This window comes from Bos indicus, chromosome 25 (genome assembly GCF_029378745.1).
Source record: "Bos indicus isolate NIAB-ARS_2022 breed Sahiwal x Tharparkar chromosome 25, NIAB-ARS_B.indTharparkar_mat_pri_1.0, whole genome shotgun sequence".
Lineage (NCBI taxonomy): Eukaryota > Metazoa > Chordata > Mammalia > Artiodactyla > Bovidae > Bos > Bos indicus.
Window position 1 is genome coordinate 12,688,947 of NC_091784.1, and position 17,972 is coordinate 12,706,918.

At 49.3% G+C, this 17,972-nt stretch overlaps 1 protein-coding gene across 2 annotated transcripts in view; it reads left to right on the forward strand.

Annotated features, from left to right (window-relative positions):
• Positions 1-1,852: 1,852 nt before the first annotated feature.
• SHISA9 (shisa family member 9) overlaps positions 1,853-17,972 on the forward strand; it is a 355,476-nt gene continuing 339,356 nt past the window's right edge. The window contains exons 1-2 of one of the 2 annotated variants that reach the window (XM_019987257.2): positions 1,853-2,842; positions 16,409-16,536. In XM_019987257.2, coding sequence (XP_019842816.2) covers positions 2,157-2,842; positions 16,409-16,536 — 814 coding nt within the window. In that variant the 5' untranslated portion in view covers positions 1,853-2,156. The remainder of the gene's footprint in view (positions 2,843-16,408; positions 16,537-17,972) is intronic. The other variant, XM_070779683.1, reaches the window with a different exon arrangement.

Genomic DNA, 17,972 nt, shown 5'->3' on the forward strand with positions numbered 1-17,972 from the left:
AGTATCATGAGGAGGTGATTTTACACAAGCAAGCTTAGTGGGTATGTTATAGGCACTGGATAAATGTCAGCTGTGGTCAGCTCACACACCAATGCCTGCGTTTGCAGGGATTCATACTGTGGTGGTGGGTGTGGGTGGACATAGGTGTGGGTGGACGCTGTCTTGTTTTGGGGATCTTGTTCTGATGAACAGGAGTTCAGGCTAGGCAATCTCATGCCTTGTCCTGAGGGTTTTGGGATATAACACAGTTGATAATTCATTGATTCTTCCAGGGCTGGTTCACTCCTGGGTATGGCTCTATCAATATGGCCCTGGTGTGTTTTTGTTGGAATCGGGTCATTCTCTGCTAGTCTTTAGCGGGAGAGAGTAGGTGACGATTTCTTCAAAGAGAAGGCTTCTTCAAAGCCAAACCCCCTCTCATGCTGAGAAAATTTGCAAAACAGTCCCATTAAAACCCCATGATTTTTCAATTAAGGAGACCCCCACCCTAGTATGTCACCTTCTCTGTGGCCCAACCTTTTGATTCTTCGGAAATACCCTGAGAAGCCCTTGACTGCAGCCAAATGGAGAAGAGGGGTGGTGGAAACATTTGCCGGCAAATCGCCTAGCCGACTGCAAAGTGTATACTTAGTTAATGCAATTAAAAAACAAAACGCAGGGGCGTGTGGGGATCTAAATTTGGTGTAGCAGCTTTGGTACAATTCTTGTTTTAGGGGCTCCTGGAGTCAAATTCAAGCCGAGGAGAGGAAGAAGTGGGAGAAATGGGAGAGGGCCGACGGCTGGCTGGAATCGGCTGATGTGAGCTAGGGCAGATTTGGAAACACTGACGACGGGAGACTTGGAGCCGAGGAAGCAAGGCCGGGTTCGGCAGCTCCGGTGAGGATATCCGGGGTGGTGGTGGTGGGAGTCGGTGGGGACAGGGGCCAGCCGGCTCCCGGAGAACGATGCGCGAGGGCTGCAGGTACCGGAGGGCAGCCGAGTCTGGGCGCCCAGGCCTTGCGCTGCACCAGATCTGGGCGCGCAGAGGCGGCGCCGCGGTGTGGCCCTCCTGTGGAGCGCGGGGAAGGCGGCCTCGGCGAAGAGGGACCAAGTAGCAGGTCCAGGGTCCTGGGAGAGCGTCCCAAGGAAAGACGTTCTGGGGCCAGGTCATCGCCTCACCTTCCCTGCGTTTCTTTGACTTTAGTTCATCCCGAGCCCCTCTCCCGGGGGTGCCTACGCCGGGCCCAGGCTCCCTCCCAGCTCTGCCTTGGTCCTCGCCTGGGCCCCGGGAGTCCACCCAGCCGGGGGTGGCGGGGGCGGGAGAGCCTCGGGTTGGAGGGCATGGCCCGGGAAAGGGCCAGGCAGCCCCCGGGCACCTGGGAGGGACAATCCTGATCAGATCGCGCCCCACTCCGTCTTGGAGTGGAAGCCACCTGGTCTGTCCCTCAACCCTTCGAGACACCTCTTTCCCCGGTGGGCCGACTCGAGACGCCGCTCCTGCGCACGCACCCGGGAAAAAGCCACGGGCGGAGCCGCCTCCGCGCCCCGAACAGGTCGGAGCCGCGGCTCCCGCCCAGTAAGGGCGCGGGAGGTCCCGCCGCCGTCCCCCACCTGCCGGGAAATCCGAGCTGTGCCTTCAGCCACTGCGGCTGCCGGAGCTCGCTCCGGTCCGCCCGCCAGCCCGGCTCGGCTCCGCACGCCCCCCGCCTGCCTCCCGCCCGCCCGCCCGCCCGCCGGAGTCACCTCTCCCGCGCCCCCGCCCCTCTCGAGCTCGCTCCCGCCCCCTCCCCCCCGCGCCTCCTCTGCCCGCCCTCCTCCCCCTCCCCCTTCCCTCCTGCCCTCCCTTCATTCCACAAGTGTCGCTTCGCTCTCTCCCGCGCACTTGGCGAGCTGGAGAGGTGAGCAGGGATCCTGCGAGCGGGCGCGGGGCGGCGAGTCCCGAGCCGCCGGCCGAGGGGAGGCGCGCACCGCCCGACTCGCCCTTGCTCTCCGGCCCCCGCCTCCCCCGGGAGCCAGCCGGACCTGCACCCCGCGCTGGCCCCCGTTCCTCCTCCCCCCGCCCGGCCCGGCGCGCTCCTCCCCGGCCGGCCCCTCGGCGCGCGGCGCGCTGGAGGCGAACGCGGGCTGAGCCGAGCGCAGTGGCCGCCGACCACCGAGCGCCCCGCGCCGCTCCCTGCATGTGCGGCCCGCGGCGGCTCGCAGCCCCCGGCAGCAGCCTCGGCAGCTTCGGCCGCGCCTCGAGAGGCGGCTGCAGCGGCTCCAGCGGCGGCCGAGTGGCCGAGCCCGGGCTGGGAGACACGATGCGCCGCGTCCTCCGGCTGCTCCTCGGCTGCTTCCTCACCGAGCTGTGCGCCCGCGTGTGCCGGGCGCAGGAGCGAGCGGGGCACGGGCAGCTGGCGCAGCTGGGCGGCGTGGTGGTGCTGACGGGGGGCAACCGCTCCGGGGCCGCCTCCGGAGAGGTCGGCGAGGGCGTGGGGGTCTCGGACGCGCCCCCGACCCGGGCGCCCACGCCGGACTTCTGCCGGGGCTACTTCGATGTCATGGGCCAGTGGGACCCGCCGTTCAACTGCAGCTCGGGCGACTTCATCTTTTGCTGCGGGACTTGTGGCTTCCGGTTCTGCTGCACGTTTAAGAAGCGGCGACTGAATCAGAGCACCTGTACCAACTACGACACTCCGCTCTGGCTCAACACCGGCAAGCCCCCCGCGCGCAAGGACGACCCCCTGCACGACCCCACCAAGGACAAGACCAACCTGATCGTTTACATCATCTGCGGGGTGGTGGCCGTCATGGTGCTCGTGGGCATCTTCACCAAGCTGGGGCTGGAGAAAGCGCACCGGCCCCAAAGGGAGCACATGTCCAGGTGGGCTGCCGCCCCCCGCCCCCCCCCACTCCCCGGGCGCCGCTCTTTCCCCCCTTCCCTCCCCTCTCCACCTTCCCAGAGGCAATGGCGCTCCCTCTCCAGCCCGGCCTCTCCGCGGGGGAATGTCACCCGGGCAGCCAACTTGGGCTGGGAGTGCAGAGAGGGGACGGGGAGCTCAGCACAGGTGTGGACGTGAGAGTGTGTATGTGGATTAGGGGTGTCTTCCCCCGCCACCCCCGCTCTCTTGCCGCCCCCTCCCGCCGAGTATTGCAGCGGACTTGAGACACACAGCCTGGGAGCCAGTGCCTTTGGAATCTTGGGTTTTGGGGAGGTGGGGGTGGTCCAGCCTTCGGATTCCGCATACTACCCTTTAGGTAAACAGGGGCCGGCGAGCCCGAAAGGGAAGAGGGGTGTGTGTGAGCCCGCGCGCGCGTGTGTGCGGAGGGGGAGGGAGGGAGGCAAGGAGTGTGTGCCGCCTGCAACTCGTACGACTCGCGAAAATGTGGCGAGGGAGGTGGAGAGTGCGGGGAGGGCGAGAACAAAAGCTTTGCTCGGAGCGGCCGCCTCGCTTTCCGCCGAGCTGCCAGTTCCCTGGAATTGGGACCTCGGCCCCCCCCTCCCCCCCATCACCCCCTCGTCCCTCTCTCCAGACGCCTCCTCTCCCTGCCGGGGGCAGCGACCTCAGCCGTGGCGCTGCGCCCTTTGCGCGGGCTGGTGTGGCCTCCCAGGGCCGGAGCCCCCTCCCAGCGTGCCTTCACCCCCCCAGACACCCTGATTCGTCAACTTTCCCTTTTGCCTTATTCATTATGCAAGTCCCAGCACGAGCAAGTCGCAGCAGATGGGAGAAGGCATTTGGGGATTAATGGAGCTATTTGCCTTTTTTTTTTTTTTTTTTTCCCGAGTGTCTAAATCGATTCGCACAACCCAGTAACTTTGGAGGCTGAAGACGCAGACTGGAGGATGCAACCCTCGGCCGGGGAGAGGCCAGGGGTTGGTGTGGGGTCCCGGCTGGGGTGAGGAGGGACGGGGGAGGGTGGTGAAGAGAGCGGGGTCGCCTGCACACAGCCGGATGACTGGGGAACAAGGTTTATTCTCTTCCCGTATACGCGCAACAGAGTCGCCATGTGTTCCCCCCCACCCCCAAACACACACACACACACACACACACACACACACACACACACACCCCCCGCACCTCCGGCTGCCTGTGCGCGCGCGTGTGTCTGCACGCGCTCCGTGTGCCTGCCTAAAAAATCTCAACAAAGAGACCCACCAAAAATAGGCGAGGAACATCACCACCACATCACTAGTAATTATTTTCTATTTATATGCAGATTATCAGATGATTCCCCCCCACCCTTTCCCACCCCAAGGGAAGAATTTGGGGGAAGAAAGAGGTGAGAAGTTCCTCTCGGTTTGGGTTAGCAGGGAGGTGTGGATGGATGGTGGGATCAAGAGGCACAGAACCACCCCCACTCCAGGGGTTTCGAGAAAGCCTGACCTACCAAAAGAGTCAAGTGCGGGCCCCGCCCACCTCCTGCCACCCCAAGGTGCCCGATCGCCAACCCCACGGGCCGGTGGTTTCACGTCCCCCCGCTGTGCTCGCCAAGGGTCTGGTGTTGCGAGCGAGACTCGGAAGCAGGGTTGCGGCAGCGACTGTTGCCTCGGTAGAGAAATTCACCCAGGGATGGGTAGGGTGCCTGGCAGATTTCGACTTAACTCCTCTGCTGAAATCTCCTTGGAGCCTTTGCCTTGCCAACCAGGGCTTTGGGAGCTCTCCTCCTGGTTCGGCTGGGATGGGGGTGGAGAAGCAGGAGGAGGGAGGTGGGAAGCTGGGGAGGAGCACTAACCTCTGGGGAACTGTGGGAGAAACTTCCTGGTCCTGCCCCCTTGCAGCTCTGTTTGCTCCAGCCCAGCAGGCTGCAGCCACATTCCTCTACAGGTACCGGGAAAGGTCTCCTTGGAGGTGGAATCTAGGGGGTATCCAGTCCTGGTGTTGCAGAGCCCCAACACAGGCTCTCCTTGCATACATTTTGAGAATTCCAGGCTGGAGTGAAGGTACATACTCTTGAAAAGAAAGACTGCTTGATTTTTACTGATGACCCCCAAGGTATAATTTTCAACCTTGGCTGACGTTTAGGGTGACCTGGAATGCTTTAAAAACAAAACAAAACAAAACACTGTTGCCAGGGGCCCCACCCTAGATGGTTCAAATCAGGATCTCTAGGGTGGGGTCTGCACATCTATACTTCTGTATATCTCTCCAGGCTTTATGGTGTTCAGTCAGTCACTGTCCCGGAAAAGGAAGTAACATTTGCTGAGCACAGTTCTGGGTGCCAGGCACTGTACTAGGGATGTGTGTGTGTCTGTGTGTGTGTATGTGTGTGTAAACATCATTTAGTTTGCCCAGTGATGAGACAGGTGCTAATTCTCTATTACATAGGAGCAAATTGTAGCTGAGGTTGGTAGCTTGCTCAAGGTCACACAGAAAACTGCGCATTCCTTACTCCCCTGGTGTCAGCTGTGTCTGGGGCAGATGTTTTCAGGTTGAGTGAGCATCAGAATTTGAGGAGCTTCCTAAAATGCACAGTCTTGCGCTTGATCCAGAGAGATTCTAAATCCATCTATCTGGGCCTCAGAAGTCTGCATTTTTACCACCTCCTTGAACGGCTTGTGTAAAGTGGTCCACACTTGACTTGGGAACATTTTCCCGGATACAGGGTGGATGGATTTATTCAGTGTGACTCTTACTGACATTCTGTTGCTGGTTCTCCCCATTTGTGTAGCCTTTGGGTGTGTTTCTATGGTGCTAGGGGCTGCCCCAAGTACTCACCAAGCGCATCCTGCTCTACTGATGCAGTTAATCATTTCATATCCCAGCCATGGCTCATTTGCTTTTGCCCGCATGGACCATAGGATGTTTGGCTGGGTCCAGCACGCCAAACTCCGCATCAGACAGACTGTACGGTGGCTTTCCGGTGAAATGAACGTGCTGGCTGCAGCCTCTTAATTTATTTTGTCTCGAGCTGCAGGGGTCGCTGGGGTGGGAAGTTTGTTCTTACCTCACCTGAGAGTACCTTCTCCTCAAAGACTTACAGCACGTGCTGCTCCCACGTCACACCGTTGACTGCTCCTAGTGCCCAGTGTGCTTGTGTTTGATAAGGTCAGTTTCCAGGCTCAGAGGCCTGGGCACATCGCCTGCTTCCTTCTGCGCTGATTAGGACTGAAAACGGGGAGAGACAGCAATTCCAGAGTATGCGCAGGCCTGGCCTGTGATGTGGAGAAAACTGTATAGGTGTTTCTACAGCAGATATAACCACAGCCACATTCAACCACTATTTATTGGAAGAAGTGACCACAAATGGTGGGTACCAAATGGTACCAAACCATGCAGACACATTTTATTTGGTCTGCAACATATTCCTATGTCTGTATTCTTATTTTTGGGCTTTCCAGGTGGCTCAGTGGGTAAAGAATTCGCCTGCAACGCAGCAGATGCAGGAGAGACGGGTATGATCCCTGGGTCTGGAAGATTCCCTGGAGGAGGGCATGGCAGCACACTCCAGGATTCTTGCCTGGAGAATCCCATGGATGGAGGAGTCTGGGGGGCTACAGTTCATAGGGTCGCAAAGAGTCAGACACGACTGAAGCGGTCGAGCCTGCACGCGTGAATTCTTAAGTTGTTCCCAATTTGTTATTGTGAACATTTTAAACATACAGAAAACTTGAAAGAAGAATAAACATAAACTCCAGTAGATCTTTCATCTAGAGCAGGGTTTCCTCCCCTTGACACTCTTGACATTTGGGGCTTGATTGTTCTCTGCTGTGGGAGGCCGTCCGGTGCATTGCTGGGTGTTTGGCAGCATCTCAGGACTCTGCCCCCTTAGGAGCAGGTGGCCCCCACACACTGCAGTCAGGACAATTAAAATGTCCTCAGACGTCGCCAAAAGTCATCCAGGAGCGGAGTCACTCCCAGTCAAAAACTGCTCATTTAGATTGAATACTTATTAGTATTTTGTCACGTTTGCTTTATGGCTCTCTCTCTCTCCCTCTTCCTTCTTTCCTTCCTTCCTTTTTTCCTTCCTCTCTCCTTCCCTCTCTTCTTCTCTTTTTCCTTTTTTTTTTGGCTGGAGCAGTTGAAAATAAGTTGCAGACATGACACTTCATCCCTAAATACTTTAGTGTGGATCTCCTAAGAACAAGGACATTTCTCCCACATAACACAGTTCCAGTATCCTGCCCCCAAAAAGGAACAAAATTTCCATAACATCATCAAATAGCCAATTGTATTACTGTTTTCCCAGTCATACACCAGAAATGTCTTCTAGAGATTGGGTTTTCAAACCAGGATTTCAGTCAAGGCTCACTGCGTTTGGCTGTGAAATCTCTTTAGTCTCTATGGTGTACGGTGTTTTAAAACCAACTTAGAACCAATGACCAACATTTAAAAAACTGGGAAGTTTCGCATAGAAATCTCGATTTTATGATTTCTCTTGAGAAGCTGATAGATTAGGTAACACTGGACCTGTATTTTCAAGTGGCATCTGTTCCCTTTAGGACCCTCTCAGGTTAATTTCACTTGCCCCCACCCCGTGCCCCGGTCCTCAGTTCAGTCAGTCATGTTCCCTGCAGTCCCTAGAGAGGTCGTTGGGCTGATCTGAAGAGAAATGGGTTCAAGTCAGATGGCTCCAGATTCAGTCCCAACTCAGCCACTTAATAGTGTGAACTTTTGGGAAATTTGCGGTTCATCTCTGATTCTCAGATTCCTATCTTTAGGGTCCCTATGTCATAGGTCTGTGTGAAGATTCACTGAGACTGGGCTTAGAAATCTCATAGAGCAGGACTGCCATAGGGTAACTGCTCAGTGACTATTACCCTTTATCATCATCCTTCTTATTGGAATTTTCTTCCCCTTATCTATGGAAGGAGGTGAAGTTGTAGTCTGGAACTCTGTGCCTAGTGCTTGCTCTGCTATGTCTATTTAGCTGCGTGACATTGGCCAAGTCTCATCACCTCTCTGGACTTGCATTGAATTTTAGCAGGATGGGTGGCAAGTTCAGTAAGTTCTCATTAGTTATCTATTTAATACATAGCAATGTATGTATGTCCATCCCAATCCATCCCACACCCCCTCATTGGCCTGGCTGATATTCAGGGACACTTGCTGGCTTTGCTATTTTACATAAGCTTATGTGTAAATTCTCATTTAATTTCATGTCCCACGGAGGTCAGCTTTATGACAATCTGCTTTTCACAGAGGCACAGATTGCTTTTCAAGAGGATGCAAAATCCCTTAGTGAGTGGAGGAGCTAGACTTCAGGCCCAGACAGTCTGAGGCTATGCCACGGGTCGTTGACCATCAGGCTGCACTGCCTTGAAGCACTGACATCCAGGACTTCAGTCTTTGCCGATCACAGAGAAGTGCTTGATGCCCTGCAAATAAGAGTGTCAGGGCTGGTTCAAGGAGCCCGAGTCAGATCAAGACTATGGATGTTTCCTGCATCTGCCCCTGGCAGGGCCAGCCCTCTTGGCAAAGGCATTAGTGAGGGCAGGAATGTGTGTTTGAAGCTCTTTACATTCGATGCCAGTAGGGAATGCATGTCATCATCTTGTCCACCTTCAAACAGTCAGAAATCCAAGTGGCAAATTACATAGCGCCATGTCCTGTGTGTTTTTCAAGCATGCTTCACAAACGCTCAAGTCTCTTGCAAAGAAATGGCATCAAGTGACAGACGTCTCTCCTGCTCTTGCCTTCTCTCTCTTATTGCAGCCTCCCCTCCATCTCCCGTTTCTTATACATTTATGGTTATCCTGTGGCTTCCACCAGCTGCCCAGGCTGGAGAAGCCCACGAATGCATATGCTGTTGGCCACAAAAAGTCTCTAAATTATTTTTTTGTTTTAATTTTTAATTGGAGGATAATTGCTTTACAATGTTGTATTGGTTTCTTCCATTCATCAACACGGATCAGCCATAGGTATACCTACGTCCTCTCCCTCTTGAACCTCCCTCCCACCCCTCACCGCATCCCAGCTCTGTAGGTTGTCATGGAGCACCGGCCTGAGCTTCCTGCATCATATAGCAAATTCCCACTGGCTATCTAAATTATTTTTCCTTGCAGAATATGTTTTGCTTCTCTTTGGGCACTGAGACCTTGCATTTTAAAAACCAACTTTATTGGAGTCTAATTTGCAGCATACAGTGTACACATATTATGTGTAGTTTGATGAATTTGGACACATGGCTACACCCATATAACCACTACCCCAGAAAGTAGCCTCATGTGCATTGCCCTTAGATCCTGGAAAAATAAATGATGCTTCTGGTACAAGAGGAAAATCTCAGGAATCCCATTCAAGTGTTTAAAAGTCAGAAAACTGTTCAGACCTTGGAACCCCTGGAGGCTTCTAAGCAAGATATTGCAACTATAAGCTCTACTTGGCGATGTTGGGGTCTTTTATTTATTCACTGTAATTGGAAAGAAAAGGGATGCAGGCTTTTCTTTTCATTCCTCAGATATGCCGTGCTCATTGCTGCCTTGGAGTTGTTGTGTTGGTTTGCCTCAGATTCTCTGGCTGGCCCTTTCTCAGCATTCAGGTCTCAGCTCAGTGTCACCTTGTCTGAGAAGCTGTCCTTGATCCCCTAGGATTATTTACCAATGCTCCCCCACCCCCTCCAGCCCATCACTCAATGTGATTTGCTTCATTTCACATTACAGTCTAAAATGAACTTACTAATGTACTGGTTTACTAGTTTATCATCTGCCTCCTTCCATTATTGTTCACAGTAAGGAATGCAGCCTTTCCCCACCTGTCACTTGAGTCCTGGTATAGTACCTGGCACATAGGAGTTCTGATGCCTGACATCCTGGTTTACATGACATAAGGCACCTCCTCATTCCATCATTTATTTGCTCATGGATGTAGTCATTCCGTAGGTGTTTATTGGGAGAAGGCAATGGCACCCCATTTCAGTACTCTTGCCTGGAAAATCCCATGGACGGAGGAGCCTGGTAGGCTGCAGTCCATGGGGTCACTAGGAGTCGGACACGACTGAGCGCCTTCACTTTCACTTTTCACTTTCATGCATTGGAGAAGGAAATGGCAACCCACTCCAGTGTTCTTGCCTGGAGAATCCCAGGGATGGGGGAGCCTGGTGGGCTGCTGTCTCTGGGGTGGCATAGAGTTGGACACGACTGGAGCGACTTAGCAGCAGCAGCAGCAGCAGCAGCAGGTGTTTATGGAGTACCTATAGTAGATCCAGCATTGGACTGAGAGCTGTGAGACTTCAAGGATTAGTGCAGGCACAGAGCTCACGGTCCATGGCAGGAGATGGGCGATGTACAGGTGAATGTACAAGTGAATAGACACTAAGCTGAACCTTATGCAACTGCCAGTATTCCATCATCTTCAACCTCAAAAATGGCAGTCTTTCAGCTGTTTGGAACTGGGTTAAGGGATATCGAGGAAAAGTGTAGTTTCTTCAATAAGGTGCCTTTATTAAGTCAGGGTTCTCCAGAGGAACAGAATCTTTAGGAGATCTGGCTAACTATCTACTTATCTAGAGATTATGCAGACTTGCCACACATGATAATGGAGGCTGGTACATACAAAATCTGCAGAGTCAAGGTCCAAGTGTTTTTGTTTTTTTTTTTTTTTCCTTCTTTTTTCACTTTTTGTCCGTGCCTCAAAGCATGTGGGATCTTAGTTCCTTGACCTGGAATCAAACCCATGCTCCCTGCAATGGAAGCATGGAGTCTTAGTCACTAGACCACCAGGGAAGTCCTAAGGTCCCAGTTTGAATCTGAAAGCCTATAAGTCACTGTAGAACCATGAGGACCTGATGTCGCAATCTGAAGGCCATCAGACAGGAAAATTCTCTTTCTTGGGGGAGGATGGGCCTTTGTTCTATTCCAGTCTTCAACTGATTGGATGAGGCTCACCCATGCTGTGGAGGACAATCTGCTTTCCTCAGTCTATCAATATAAATGTTAATTTCATCTAAAAACACCCACTCAGAGGCATCCAGAATAATGTTTGACCAAATCTTTGGTCACGCCGTGGCACCCAGTCAAATCAACACATAAAATTTACCATCACAATACCGTTAGGATCTTGCTCTTCTGAGTGTGGACCAGCAGTATCTCCAATCACAGTACCGTTAGGATCTTGCTCTTCTGAGTGTGGACCAGCAGTATCCCCATCACCTGGCCCCAAATCTCAGGGCCTGTTGCAGACATCTTGAATCAGAATCTGCATCCTAACAAAACCCCCTAGATAATCCATGTGCACATTCAAGTTTGAGAAGCACTCAGAATGTGTGCTACACATAAATACCAATTCCTTGGGCATTAGTTTGGTTTGTAGTACATAGTTGGTTCTTTCCACTGTCTAATTCAATAAATTAAAAAAAAAAACACATCCCTATTTGTAACATGTTTTTTAGTATACACTGCAATATATGGGCTTCCCTGATGGCTCAGATGGTAAAGAATCTGACTCCAATGCAGGAGACCCAGGTTCGATCTCCAGGTTGGGAAGATCCCCTGGAGAGGGAAATGGCAACCCACTCCAGTATTCTTGCCTGGAGAACTTCATGGACAGAGGAGCCTGGCAGGCCACAGTTCATAGGGTCCCAAAGAGTTGGACATGACTGAGTGACTAACATACATAATATATGCACATATGTTTATTATTTTTAAAATTTTTATTGGAAGATAGTTGACTTACAATGTTGTATTAATTTCTGCAGTAAAGTGACTCAATTATATATATTCTTTTTCATATTGATTTTCATTATGGCTTACCACTCACCCCACTCCAGTACTCTTTTGCCTGGAAAATCCCATGGATGGAGGAGCCTGGCAGGCTTCAGTCCATGGGATTGCTAAGAGTCAGACATGGCTGAGCGACTTCACTTTCACTTTTCACTTTCATGCACTGGAGAAGGAAATGGCACCCCACTCCAGTACTCTTGCCTGGAAAATCCCATGATCGGAGAAGCCTGGTAGGCTGTAGTCCATGGGGTCACGAAGAGTTGGACCCGACTGAGCGACTTCACTTTCACTTTTTACTTTCATTGGAGAAGGAAATGGCAATCCACTCCAGTGTTCTTGCCTGGAGAATCCCAGGGACGGCAGAGCCTGGTGGGCTGCCGTCTATGGGGTCGCACAGAGTCGGACACGACTGAAGCGACTTAGCAGCAGCAGCAGCATGGCTTATCACAGGATATTGAATATAGTTTCCTGTGCTGTAGTTGTTGTTCAGTCGCTAAGTCATATCTGGTTCTTTGTGACCCCATGAACTGCAGCATGCCAGGCTTCCCTGTCCTTCACTATCTCCTGGAGTTTGCTCAGACTCATGTCCATTGAGTCAGTGATGCCATCCAACAATCTCATCCTCTGCTGCCCCTTCTCATCTTGCCTTCAGTCTTTCCCAGGTCTTTTCCAATAAGTCAGTTACTCACATCAGGTGACCAGAATATTGGAGCTTCAGCTTCAGCATCAGTCCTTCCAATGAATATTTAGGGTTGATTTCCTTTAGGATTGACGGGTTTGATCCCCTTGCAGTCCAAGGGATTCTCAAGAGTCTTCTCTAGCACCACAATTCAAAAGCATCAATTCTTTGGCACTCGCCTTCTTTATGGTCCATCTCACATCCATACGTGATTACTGGACAGTCCATAGTTTTGACTACATGGATCTTTGTCAGCAAAGTGGTATCTCTGCTTTTTAATACCCTGTCTAGGTTTGTTATACCTTTTCTTCCAAGGAGCAAGCATCTTTGAATTTCGTGACTGCAGTCACTGTCGTGGTGATTTTAGAGCCCAAGAAAATAAAGTATATCACTGTTTCCACATCTATTTGCCATGAAGTGATGGGACTGGATGCCATGATCTTCATTTTTTGAATGTTGTCCTATATAATAGGACCTTGTTGTTTAGATAGACTCTAAAGCATACATAAGAGCAGGTATATTAAGCAGAACTGAAGGTGAAACAAATATTTACAATTTGTTGCCAATGGTGATGACTTTGTGTAATAACACACTAGTGTGTGTTGAGGATGAAGCTCATCATTCATACATAGATCCATATTTTGAATATTCTTTATGAGAGTTTGAATTATTTTTGGCTGATTTCATTTTGATCTGAATAGGCCATCGTTTTTTTTTTTTTTTTAACTTTGTGAGAAGCTGTTGAAGAGGAGAGGGTCCAGTCTATCATTTTCCTGTCCTTGTTTAATCAGTATTGTCTCCAGGCTGTGGTTTTGTTATGAGGGAACATTCTTAAGCCCCATGTCCACCTAGTGATGGCTAGCTTAGTATAACTAGATTCTTTGCTTGCACATCCCTTTGGGGGTGTATATAACTACAGCACAGCTGATGCACCCTAAAGATGATGCCACTGCCAAGGTTGGCACCTTGGTCCAAGGTTCTTGCTTCTCACCATCTGACATGGGTGTTCCAAGTGAGGGCTCCAGCCTCAGTTCACACATTTATTTCTTATTTTTAATGACTAAAGACCATACACAGAAGTTGTCATATTTCCTTCCCCCCACTGCCAAACTATATTAGGCATTCCCTGAGTGAGTGGACCACACCTTGAAGACACCTTGTCCAGGATACAGAAGCCTAAGAATCCCCGTCCTCATGCCTACTCTGTGAAGGGCTACCCTGGGGAAAAGTATCCTTGACTTTCTGGTGAATTTCATGAATTTTGGCACTCAGCAGGAGCCAGGGAATCTGCCGATGGCAGTGCTGACCGAATTCACGGGTAGCCACCCTGATCATTTACTTTGCTATCCTCTTGAAAGTTCAAATATTTTGCAATTTTGGAGAGAAATCTTGAGAGACTGTGGTGAGAACTCTGGTCTCTTTTTTCTTTTTAACTCGATAGTGTCTCAGTCTGCCTTTATTTATTTTTATTTGCATATTTCATTATTTTGGCTGCAGTGGGTCTTCGTTGTGGTGTGTGGGCCCTTCGTTGTAGACTGTGGGTTCACTAGCTGTGGTGCCGGCTTAGTTGCCCCTCAGCATGCAAGATTTTAGTTTCCTGACCTCGGATCAAGCCCTGTATTGGAAGGCAGATTCACTGGATGGCCAGAGAAACCCAAACTATGGCTTCTTGTTCAGGAAAAATGCACAAATAAAATTTCTGTTCAATTCTAGAGGAGTTCAGAGATCCTCTGAAGTTCAATAAAGAACCTATGTATTTATTTATTTTTATTTTAACATATGTCTTTAAAAATTTTTTTTTAAACTGGAGGATAATTGCTTTACAGTGTGTTGGTTTCTACCATTCATCAACATGAATCAGCATGTGGCACCTTCTCATTAGCTATTGTTTTACATATGGTAACGTATATATCGGAGAAGGCACTGGCACCCCACTCCAGTACTCTTGCCTGGAAAATCCCATGGACAGAGGAGCCTCGTAGGCTGCAGTCCATGGGGTCGCTAAGAGTTGGGCATGACTGAGCGACTTCACTTTCACTTTTCACTTTCATGGATTGGAGAAGGAAATGGCAACCCACTCCAGTGTTCTTGCCTGGAGAATCCATATATCTCAATATTGCTTCTCAGTTCATCCCACCCTCTCCTGCCCTCACGGTGTCCGTAAGTCTGTTCTCTATGTCTGGGTCTCTGTTCCTGTCCTGCAAATAGGAAAGAACATGTTTAGAAGTGAAAAAAAGGCAAATTAGATTTGAGAGACATCTGTCTTGTGTTTCAAACATTTCTTTCCTGCAGTCCTTTTCAAGTTTCAGGTTCTGCTTACTGTGCAGGGTCGGGAGGAGCTTAAACAATTATTTCAAAGACATTCAGGTTTGTATCTTAGTCCCGCCACTGATTAGCTGGGTTAACTTGGGCGTGTGTGCGTGCATGCTAAGTTGCTTCAGTCGTGTCCGGCTCTTTGCTACCTGATGGACTGTAGCCCGACAGGGCAGTCTTTTAAAAAATATTTATTTATTTATTTGGTTGTGCCAGGTCTTAGCTGCAGCATGTGGGATCTAGTTTCCTGACCAGGGATCAAACCCAGGCCCCCTGAATTGGGAGCTTGGAATGTTAGCCACTGGACTACCAGGGAAGTCCTGTTGGGCAGTCTTTTTGTTCTGGAGAATGGGTATAGTAATCTACGCCTTGTAATGCTCTCCCACTTGTTGGCTGCAGTTCAGCTTTGTTAGCCTTCTTGTTCCTCTGATCTGAACTCTTCTATGCCTCAGGGTCTTTGCACTTGCTGACCCCTCTGCCTGGAATGTTCTTTTATCCTCTTCATGGCAGTAACGCCTCACTGTTCAGGGCTCAGCTCAGATGCCTTCTCAGGAAGGCTTTTACTGATCAGCCAATCTGTCAGGTTATTTTGGATTTTCTTTTTTAAAAGTATACAATGCAGTGGTTTGTAGTATATTGAGAAAGTTGAGCAACCATCACCACTGTCTAATTCTAGAACATTTTCATCACCCTAAAAAGAAACCCCTCCCTCATTAGCAGTGATTTCCCATTTCCCCTCCCACACCCCTGGCCCCTGGCAACCACTACTCTGCTGTCCATATGGATTTTCCCATTCTGAACATTTCAAGTAAATGGAATCAGTTCACCTCTCTGAGTCTCTGTTGACTCATCAGCAAAGAAGGAGTAATAACCCTCATGATGTGTTTATGTGCTGCCTAATTGAATTAAGGCATGTCACGTGACTAGAACAGTGCCTGGCTTATGGGAAGTACTCAGTAAATGTTACTTATTGTTACTAATACTGGGCCGTAACTGTACCTGAAGTGTTGGTATCTAGGGTTAGCAAGAGTACTGTGCTGTGCTCAGTTGTTTCCAACTCTTTGTGACCCCATGGACTGTAGCCCACCAGGCTCCTCTTGTCCATGGGATTTCCCAGGCAAGGATACTGGAGCAGGTTGTCATTTTTCTTCTCCAGGGGATCTTCTTGACCCAGGGATCAAACCCATGTCTCTTACATCTTCTGCATTGGCAAACATATTCTTTACCAGTAGCGCCACCTGGGAATAAGCATTTTTTTATTATTAGGATTAGTTATAAAGGGTGATTAAACTTGTTGGGTGCAGACATATTACATATATTCATCATTTAATCCTCTCAATAACTCTATAAAGTGGGTAACGCTGCCATTACATCAGTAACATGAGAGGTATATGAATTCTTCTGCATGAGATCCTTATGTAATCTCTAATTGCAGGGATCTTCTTTACGTATGTCTTTTTCCCCTCCACCCTAAGTAGAATGGCAGCTACATGGAGAAAGGGGTCTTGTCTTTTGTTCATAAGCCCAAAGCCCTGGTAGCTCAGATGCTAAAGAATCCTCCGCCTGCAATGTGGGAGACTTGGGTTTGATCCCTGGGTTGGGAAGATCCCCTGGAGGAGGGAACAGCAGCCCACTCCAGTATTCTTGCCTGGAGAATTCCATGGATAGAGGAGCCTGGTGGGCTACAGTTCATGGGGTCACAAGGAGTCGGACATGACTGAGCCACTTTCAATTTTTAAGAATAAGTAGGTGCTAGTCATTGTTTTGAATGAATCAATTTAAACTTTCTCTCCTTTCAGGGCCCTTGCAGACGTCATGAGGCCACAGGGCCACTGCAACACTGACCACATGGAGAGAGATCTCAACATTGTGGTCCACGTCCAGCATTATGAGAACATGGATACCAGAACCCCCATAAATAATCTTCGTAAGTATAGCTCTGCCATCCAGTTCCAGTCCCACGGGGTGACCTAAGCGGTGGTCACACCTCCAGATTTCATGGTGTGTGTTTGGGTTTATGAGGAGCTTCTCTTTGTTGACTAAGAAGTTTTATTTTATCTCCTCTGGATCTAACTGTGGGTGGCATCCTCAGATTTCACTTTGTTTCTCCATTAAAGAGTCATCCACGTGGTGGATTTCTCATGGTTGGTTCTTCTGTTAACAGGCCACTTTGGAGGTTCATCTTGGTCATATGTTAACTAATAGCCCTTTTGGCTGGTCATCATGGTAGGTACTTAGCTAACCAAAGGATTACTTGGTTGGTTCATCCTATATAGTAAATCTGTTAGCCGATAACCTGTTTTGTTGGTTCATCTTGATTGGGTAATCTGTTAATCAATGGTTCATTTGCTTATCTGGCTGCCTCTTGAGGTAGACCAGTTGTCACTTTTAGGTTTTATATGGCTTTCAGTTAATAGATACCGGTTCAAAGAATTAGATTTATTTTTCATGAAATCAGAATTTCATAAACATAATCCACAAACTCTGTGTGTGTATGTGTGTGTGTGTGTGTGTGTGTGTATACCTGTGCATGTATGTGGGGGGTTTTGAGTTGGGGTTGTGTTAGTTTGGGTGTGTACCTATGATTAAAAAGAAGCAAATTGTTCTGTTGTTCTCCAAGGGGGAAAAAGTTGCATTTGCTATTGTGTTTCAATAGGTATTCTTTAGCTGACAGCGCATACCTGGGAATCTTAGCGTGGTCCCAAAGATTTTCTTTCCTTTCAAAGGTCAGTATATACAATATGGAGCTGATGTACTGACTATTGGGAGTGGGGAAAAATAAGATTGTTTTGTTTTTGACAGTAGTGTACTATCATGGTTATTCCTAGCAATTATGTTTTCAAGTAAGCCCCACATTAAAGTAATGTTGTAGGGCTTTGTTTAAAATAATAAAAGCCAGAAAATTTAAAGGATGCATTTAGTTGTAGCTGGAGGTTTTTTAAAAACAGAACCAGTTCTGGCATTTTTGCACGTTTTTCTAGTCTGGGTCACCTTTGCTAAAGTTCCACCAGAAACAGCATTGGTGTTTTACTTGCTGAATCATAGTTTTGCACTGTTTGGTTACAAATTTTCATGCTCAATGGGTAGAGGAATAAGTCTGTGGAATTTGACATTGGTGATGCAAATTATCTGCCTCTACATGGTGATAATTGTTCATGGCCTTGGAAATGTTGCAGCATGTTTGCAAAGTTAATGTGTACGTGGTTTGAAATGGGTTACTAAGTAGAAAGTCTTAAGTTCCATTCTATTAAATAACTTGACATTATTTATTTATGAACTGGATCATAAAAATGATAAGAGAAATAGCCACATGTTAGAGCAAAATACACCAGTCATTGGAAGTTTTATGACCAAATCTCAAAG